The following is a 9,056-nucleotide window of genomic DNA, read 5'->3' on the forward strand; positions in this document are numbered from 1 at the left end:
CTCAGCCGCACCGCACGCCTTCCCCAGCTCGCGCTTCGCGGACTCGACTCGGAGTCTTCGGGCGCCGCGGAGAAATGCCTGCCCCAGAAAGGGAGAGGGTGGGGAGAGACGGGAAGAGGAGCGAGCGGGAGCGGAGACTAAGGAGGGAGGAGGAAAAGATGGAGAGCAGGAAAGGCGAGAAAGGGGGTGAGGGAGAGAAGGCAGAAGAAAAAGACGAGAGGGAGGGAGTTCTCGGGCCTGGTCCCTTTATTGGGGTCAGTCTGGCGAGTCCCTCACCGACCCAAGGACAAGGCTGGCCAAACCCACCTGCCGGCTGCTTGCCCCAGGGCTGGCTTCCAGGCCAAGGGCACGTAGAGGTCAGAGGCTCCCCAGAAGCCACGTCTGCCCTGGCGGAGAAGGAAGGGACTCAGAACTTCCACTGGCGTGGGAGTGGGGTGGGCTATGTCAGCTGCGGCGACGCCCAACCCCTCCTCAGGTTCTGGTCTGGGAGAGGTCTCCATCCTCTCCCAGACCAGAACCCTAGGTTCCCCTAACTTAGCCAAGGGGTGAGCTCCCCTAGACTGGTCTCCACATTCCTGAGCAGAAAAACCTGCGCTATTGGCCTAGGGATAGGGCTCAGCCTGGGGCAGGTAGCCCCACAGATTTCCATAGGTTCTGTTTCCACTGGGGCCCTGAAACCTGCCCACGGTATCTCTTCATCCTTTCGAGTTTGAGAAATTTGAGTTTCTTTCCCATCTGTCTTTTAGCGTTCTCTTTGCATTCTCCAGACCTAGAGATCTGGCCTCAGGTGCCATAGTTTATAAAGAACCCCCCCACACCCCAGCCTGACACCCAAACCTCACACTTGACCACTGACTCGGTTGCCTTTCCCCAGAAAAACCTAAGGTGTATCAAGGTGTCCGGGTGAAGATCACAGTGAAGGAGCTGCTGCAGCAGAGAAGGGCACACCAGGCAGCCTCAGGGGGAACCGTAAGCATAAACCCTTCACTTCTTCCCAACTCGTGTTCAGCTTCATTCAGCCCTGTGTCTGGGAAGGTGTAGGAGGCCACCCTAGGCCCCAGTCACCATCCCCAGGCCTGGCCTTCCGTAGCTGTTCTTATAACGTCTGCGCCCACCTTCATCCCAGTTCACCACAGAAAACAACAGAGAACAGCTGGGGCATGTTGTGGAGCTCAAGATTTGGGGAAGCCCATCCCTCACTGATCATAGTTGAGTATAAGAGCATGTTGGTCCAGTACAGGGGAGAAGCAGCCAGTAGGTAAGCAGGTTGTTATTTTGTAGGAAGACAGTGTGTGTGCCCTCGCATACGCAAAGAAAATCTCTCCCAGAAACTTCCTTTTAGGGAGCCCTTCAAGGAGAGAATCTCTGTGGAGCATTCCCCGCCACCTCATTCTTCTGGAACCCAGCCTCTGAGGTCATTGATCTGTAAATCACCAGGCACTGAAATTTCCCAGCCGAAAGGGGCTGTGTAGCCTCAGAGGAGACAGCTTGAAATATAGAACCTCCTTAAGATGTAATGAAGCCTTGAGCAGTTCCAAGTTATCATGCGATTGATCTGGGCAGTCATAAGGGTACCCTGCCATTTTATGTACATCCTAAAGCAGAAAGTACTACCAAGAGTGCTCAGGGCAGCAGCAGAACCAAATAAACTAGGTGGGGTTATCCTCCAAGAGAGGGCAATTCATTGCTGAGAGCCCTTGATCACACAGTTGCCTTTGGGTTGGTTTGGGTGTGAATGTCGGATATGAAGGACAGAGCCCATGTTGCCAGTGGTAAGACTGGTCCTGTCTCCAGCTTATTGGCATCTGTCGCACAACAGTTTTTGTGTCCAGTGCTGTTTGTGTGGAATGCCCGACTTCATGAAACTGGGCCTTTTCGGGAAGAGGCAGATGCCATAGGGGTGATCAACACGGGTTTTAGAACCAATGGACTGGGTCCAGACCTCAGCTCCTCCATGGCATGAAGCCTCGCGCAAGTTACTCAGTCTCAGTTTCCTCATCTTTAAACTGGAGATAATGGGATTTTGTGAGGATTAAGTGAGTTATTGCACATAAGCACTTAGAAGAGTGGTTTCCACTTAGAAAGTGCTCAATACATGTTAACTATCATTCTTATTATTTCCAAAAAGCAGCTAAAATAAAAGTACAACCAGGGATTGAAAGCCAGCTATTCAGTAATGTTCATTCACACCCTTTGCTCAGAGTTTTAGAGTTCTGGTGTGAGCTTGCTGTGATATGGCATGTACGGCACAAATTTTACATTTTCTGGATGTAAAGTCAGTACCTCCATGTGTAGAATTTCAGCTAACACCATAAAACTTCCTTCCATTTGTACAGGGTTTTCCAGTGGTTCTTTTAAAGCACTTTTGCACACTCACTATTTCTTTTAATTCTTATGACAACCAGGGGAGGTAAGTAGATCAGGGATCTGTATGCCTCTATTACGTCTAAAGGTCAAAGCCTTACAGTCACTAATGGTAGAGCAAAAAGTGGGACTAAGATCTTCTTGTTCTTAATATTTAAAGAAACTTCCCACCCACTGGCTCTGAAAATTCATCTTTCTGCAGATCCAGCTGTGCTGAGCAGGAGTCTGATAGCCTCAACCACCAACGCCTTCAGTTCAGAGATTATTATAAAATTAATAAAACCAGGAACAAGGGAACTGTGAAATACTGCTGGTGCCAAAAAAAAATCATCAAGACGTTCCTAACAAATGTAATCTTTTGTTAAGGAGCTTTGGTACCTGGTAGAATTCTGCTCCAGCTGCAACCTGCACTGCAGTTGCCCACTTGCACATGGCAATTTTATTACTCTTGGCCTCTTACAGGTTGGTTTGGCCACTGTTCGCCTGTTAGCTAGCTGCTGGAAGGAAGGCAAGGCTGAAACATTGCACTTGTGTATCTGACCAGTATCTGTTCCCTGGAGCAGTCTGACTTATCTGAATTTTCTGAATTCCTCCCTGAGAAATAATCAAGCAGTACTTCTGAGCCAGTGCCTTTCAGGAACATGCAGAGCAAAGCAAGCCCTACTTTGCTTTCTGGAAGATTTTATCCACCCAGATCCTCACAGACATGGAGGAGTAACACAGAGTTGGTTTAGTTATGATAGCCAAATGTAAAATCTCTCACTGGGCACCATCAGAAGGATCTAGGATTCTAGGAAAGCTGTGAGGTATACTCAGTAGGCAGGGATGGCAGGTAACAGGGCATGGTGTATGCCTGCTTCTGGTTTAACAGAGATCATCTCCAATTTGTTCAGTGGTTTAAGGATACCTCTGGGAAGCGTTATGCCAAGGAAAGAGTTAACTTTATCAAATATATAAAGCAGGAAGAAATTTATCATAATTTGCTATAAAGTCAGGGTAGAATCCACAATTTGAAATTTTAAGAAGGCAATCCTGAATGGAAGTTATAGATTGAGACAAACATTAGGGTCTCAATGTCAGGAGAAACATGTGTATGCCAGATTTGTCAGTTTGATTAAAAAACTTACTTCGGCCAGATCAATTTACAAACAGCCCTACACACATACACGCATGCACACACAACTCTTTTACCTTTAGGATAAAGAGAAACTGGAGTTAGTACTTACCAAAAGACATAATTTACCCTTTTTTTACCATTAATTTTTTTAAACAACCTTGATGTATTTTTATAAATTGTAGATTGTGGATTTTTGTGCTGTTCGAAATCTAAGAGAGTGGAGACTTTGTATTCTTGCAGCAAAGTAGAAAGTGAACCCATGACTAGAAAGATAATATCAAGTAGGATATTGTAAACATACCTGAGGGAGATAACCTGGGGAGGCCTACAAACGGACCATTCCAGGGGAGGAATGGGGTTAACCAGAGCTCTACATTGAAGCTGAGTTTTTAAAACCCACTCCTTGCAAGTGCTTGAGCTTAAGCTGCAGCCAGATATTTGCATAAAGAACTGGTGAGGGATTCCAACTTCCTGGTTCATGATATTACAGCATGGATCGTTTTCAAAATTAACACCACCTCCTGTTTCAGCAGCGGCCGACTATGCAGGCTCCCAGCGGCTCAGTGTACAGGAGTGAGTATACCCTGTAAACCAGGAGAGAGGCATGCTGAGCTCTGCTTCCCAGCACAGATTCTCAGAGCAAGGCTGGTCCCTTTAAACTTTAAAGCCACCACCTGAAATCTAAAAAAAAAAAAGAAGTCCTAAATAACTCAGTTAGTACAATTATCAATTTAACTGGAAGACACAGGCTGCTTTACTTTGAATAGTTAAAAGGAACAGTCTCATAAACTTCAGGTATTTAACTATCGTAGTGAAAAAAAGCAACTTTTATAGAAAATAGTAAAAAACATACCGAGAGGTGAAATATTTCCCAGCCATTAACTAGAATGTAGATAGGCTCCAGTTCACTAACTACAACTTTAAGAAAATATTCTCTATTTTAATATTTCATAGCTAGGAAGAACATGTGACTATTTTTAGCTATCCAGGATTAAGCTGCCAGATAGTATATGAAATTTTTGAGGAAAACGATTGACTAAGTTACGGACAGTTGGGATTAAATAAATGTTAATCCTTATTTAATTTAAATTAAATAGTTTAATAGAAAGGCTATTTACTGTGTTTTCTTGCACTGTTCATTTATGTCATATAAAAATCATTTAAATTAATTTTTATCAAAATTAACAACCTGTATAATTTAAGTGGGAGATATTAGAAAAAAATCCCCAAGCAAAAATGAAAGTTGAATCCGAAGAAGATATAACATTGGTTGTATTTCACAACAGTGAGTTTTTTTCAGAAGAAAGAATCTGGCTTACCTTAAGCAGAAGACAACACAGCTCACGTCAAAATGTCTTAGATTTCCCTTTAAAGAACTTTTATTTCACTTTGCTTTGTGGTCATCTTCTTGCTTTGGCAGCTGTCCGGAGGCAACAGTGTCCACCTTTCAGACCCAGTCCCACCATCTTCTGCAGGTCAGTAAAGCCAGCCTTACAATTCCCTCAAAAACTCTTCCAAAAGTCCATCTCGAAAGGCTTTCAGTACTTGATTCAGGGGTTAGGATAGGCACCACCATTTAATTGGAATCCAACCAATCAGAAGGTGAAAAAAGGCATGGTGACTCCAAATACAAGCCCAGCAAGGAAACAAGTGCAACATTTTGTCCTCATTTCTGAACTGTCTATTCCCTGCTACCTACTCTGCTCCAAGAGCTTGTTCTTCACATTAGTTCCAGGTCCTCGTCTCCAAGTAACTAAACCTGATTAAAAGATCAGAACTGTTTTCAGAAACCTGTTATCTTTTTTAGTGTACTATTAGATGGAATACAGAACATCCCGAGGTCCTAGAATAATGCCTTTGCTCTTGTTTCGCTTAGTTTCTAGCCAACAGGGGCTTCCCTCCCCTTCTTTTCTCTCTTCCCAGAAAGCAGTTCAAACAAGTGTAAGTTTTCTCAGCCCATTACGAATAACTCCATTACATAAACACTCCTACCTATGCCACTCAACGGCTCAGAGTTTAAGGAGGTCATATATAAGGAAACCAGTGCTATGGGAGCTCCCCACTGAATGTGCCACTTAACCTTAAAGGAGCCTCGAGACTTCAAAAACTCCAGTGTTCTGTAATTCCTCTGATGGACACACTCTAAACCTATCTTCTATGAGCATTTAAGGGTAATAATCAGAAATGGGGCCTATTAATACTGAAATGGAAAAGGGAGGGGTTTCAGAACTATTCTTGTTTGGTATTTAACATATTAATTCCATGATCATGTGTAACATGTTCACTAAGGAAACATTTTGCTTTTCATAATATAAAATGAGCAATACTAATCTGTAGACATTCCTGGTTTCCCTATTTATAATATGCATTGCCATTTGTAATACTCCTCAAAATTTAAGTTACTGAGTAAGTGTGAAAACTTTTGGAAAGCAATTAACCCTAGATCAAGAGAATTATTTCCCATGGCATCAGAAGTTTTCTTAAAGTCTCAAACAACACTACAAGTTACTTCTGAGAGATGAGGGTCACTTGGACTGCAGATAGGGGTAGGGTGTTGGTGCTTTATAGTCTAAGAGAGTGGACAGGGGAAGTTTGAGCTTGACTGTGACAGTTGGACAGAAATGGGATCACCATTGTTTTCTTTTGCCCAGGCCACATTTACAGCCAGTTTCCACATTATTAACCAGATTCATTTCAGTGGACTTGAATTCTCTAAGGCAACTAAAAAATCCAGATTGCCTGCCTGCTTACTTTTCTCGAACTTCTTAAGCCCCCTTTCCCCCTAGAGGTAGTAAATACTCAGAATAAAGAACAGAACTCGATTCAAATCTGTAAGTGCAATTTTTAAACAAAAATCTCTCCTTTTCCTTTTTCTTCTAGGACAGTATTTTGAGCCTGAACCAATTCCTTCCACACCCAATTATTTCCAACCCCGAGAATTTTCCAGTTGTGTTTCTTGTGAAGAAAATCCAGGCTTCCTCGACCAGATATTTGATTCCTACCTTCAGACAGAGACACACCCGGACCCTTCGCCCAGTTCCATGCAAAGTACTCCACACTATTTCCCAGACAGCTTCCAGCCTGCCCCTTTCTGCTTTAACCAGAGCCTGGTAATTTATCTCTGTTCTTTACAAAACCTATTATTGTTTACTATGGGGCAGAGAGTTTGTATCATCTCGTAAGAAATCATAAAGACACTATCAACAAGAAAATCATCCAGGAAACAAGCAAAGAACCATTTAAAACTCAATGGAGGTAGAAATAGCCACACACTGAAGGGCAAAATCCTTTGGATACACACGTAATTATGATTTCCCAAGTCGGCTACGCCCAAGTACTTTTGGTGTGTAGCCATAAAAAGAGGTTTCCCGGCAATACTCATTTAATGTTTTTAAACTGTAAAGTTCAGAAATCTACTCATTGGAAATTACTGATTTAAACAGTGGCCCTTGGATTTTTGAGTTCTAGAAATTAGAATTAAGCCTGTTTCAACACAGTACAAACTGTCATCTGATAAGGGATTTTTTGTTTTATTCTGGCATTGAATTGGCTCTACTAACTGGTTATTTTGGTCTGGTACAGGCACAAGAACTCATTTGGGTCTGAGATGGTTGGTAAAAAAATGAACTCCTAATAGTTGAAAACGTTTGGATTGTCTGTTCTTCATGGACCTCAAATGTCTGAAAATGTGTTACCACTTAAAATGGAAATAAGGTGTCCATTGGTAGATACCAGTTGTTGAAGATGTCTTTTAGATACTCGTATAGTTTTTTTTACACCTTAGAAAGTAGTTTTTTAATGTAAATACTTTTTTCTTTTGGTTTGTCAAAAGTCCGTGTAGGTATCTGACTAAATTTTAAGGGGATAAGAAATTAACTCCACCGGATATGCACACAGGGCCCCAGTCATTCACTTCTCTTCCAGCTTCCAAGTTAGGCTTTCTCAGTAACAATTGTGGACCTGCTTAAGAGGAAGAAGAAAGTACCTTTCTCTGCAGGGGTCAAGACTTTAGCGCCTGTAACAGTAGTTTCGAGTCTTGGAGTCTCCCAGACACTGGCTCATTGAGGATCTCGGTTCTACCTGTGTATGTTCACCTTGTTCTCCACAGTCAAGGGTGTGGAGAACATCCAGGCTGCCACCTGCAGCTTATATCGTGGCACACAGCAGGATTTGATGCGCAGGTGATGAAGCACAATGGGATTTTGTGGTTTAAGAACAAAGCACGCTCTAAAGTATGCTTATAACAAAGAAAGCCAGTGAAGCAAGGCAATTTATTGTTGGGAAAGAAATAGGTAAGTATAGAATGCGGTGTCATGAAATCACGCCAGCCAGCAAATAAAATTACTTCTGCAGACTTGGGTTGGGTTGGGTGTTTTGTTGTGCTTTTCTTTTTTTTTCCCCCTAATGTTCTTACTCTGAGTTACTCAATCTACTCTATTGAGTTCTTTTAATTCTGTCTAATTTATCAAGCTTTTTGTTCCTTGGTTTTCATCTCTCTAGAACCCAGGATGGCCTTCGGATTCCTCCACTCTCTCTGGTTCCTTAGACTACAGTTACTCTCCTGCTCAGCTACCTTCATATACTCCGGAGAATTACAACTCTCCCCCTTCTCTGGACACCAGAAACTGTGGCTACCCCTCGGAAGACTACTCCTACCCTCACCTGCCCTCACACACCCAGTACAACTGCTTCTCCTCTGCCACCGCCTCTGTCTGCTGCTGTGCATCCTGCAAGGCAGGACACTTGGACACCTTCAGAGCTTCAGAGTGTTTTGCTTACCCCAGCACAGACTATGTGAACTTCACTCCCTCAGCAGCAGCAAGCAGTGATTTCTGTAGGAGGGAAACAAACTGGGACATCTGCTATAGTTAATAGAAATTACATTAGTTTGGAACATGGCATGCATGCATCTATTTTTTTACCACCTCTAGATGACAACTCAAAATATGCAACCTGCTAACAAAATATCACAGGCGCAGTTTACATGTCACCATTTTCGATTTTCTGACACTAATTTAGGCATTAATATGAAATTCAGACCCAGTCATAGTGCCACTCCTACTTTGTACGCTTACAGTTAAAATTGTTGTAGGGAATATTCGTTTTACTTTCTGTGTAATGAACAAATTATAATTTTTTAACTAATAAATAATTTTGTATTATTAAAAGTTGGCTTATTTTTTTATTTTCCAATACTCATTCCCCAGTTGATTTGAGTAATATCAACTAATTCTGGAAATCACTAATTACTCTTCAGTATTTAATTTCACTTGTTCATGGATTGAAAATTATTTTAATATTGTGAGGTGCCTTGGCTCCCATGGAGACGGAGGGTAGACACAGCTATGACGGCTGAAGAGGGACAGTCAGCCTCACCGCTAGATGAGAGTGTACATCTTGGGGCAACATCAGAGAAAGACATTTATGAATCATTAGTTTCTCATATCTATCAGTGTCAGTGGAAGGTTAATATGACCAAAAAGCACATCTTACCTACAGCACTGTTAACCTGTAGATATTTCATTTCCAAAATCCTTTTTTGTAAACTTTCGGGGCAAATACTTGATCTTTCTCT

General features: G+C 42.4%; 1 protein-coding gene across 1 annotated transcript in view; it reads left to right on the forward strand.

Moving 5' to 3' along the window:
• The window catches only part of POU2AF3 (POU class 2 homeobox associating factor 3), a 9,569-nt gene extending 1,000 nt beyond the window's left edge, over window positions 1–8,569 (forward strand). The window contains 5 exon segments of the mRNA XM_024754266.1: window positions 28–98; window positions 875–969; window positions 4,902–4,956; window positions 6,362–6,591; window positions 7,982–8,569. Coding sequence (XP_024610034.1) covers window positions 28–98; window positions 875–969; window positions 4,902–4,956; window positions 6,362–6,591; window positions 7,982–8,353 — 823 coding nt within the window. The 3' untranslated portion in view covers window positions 8,354–8,569.
• Window positions 8,570–9,056: the final 487 nt, after the last annotated feature.

Source organism: Neophocaena asiaeorientalis, unplaced genomic scaffold, assembly GCF_003031525.2.
Source record: "Neophocaena asiaeorientalis asiaeorientalis breed wild unplaced genomic scaffold, Neophocaena_asiaeorientalis_V1.1 scaffold21, whole genome shotgun sequence".
Taxonomy (NCBI): domain Eukaryota; kingdom Metazoa; phylum Chordata; class Mammalia; order Artiodactyla; family Phocoenidae; genus Neophocaena; species Neophocaena asiaeorientalis.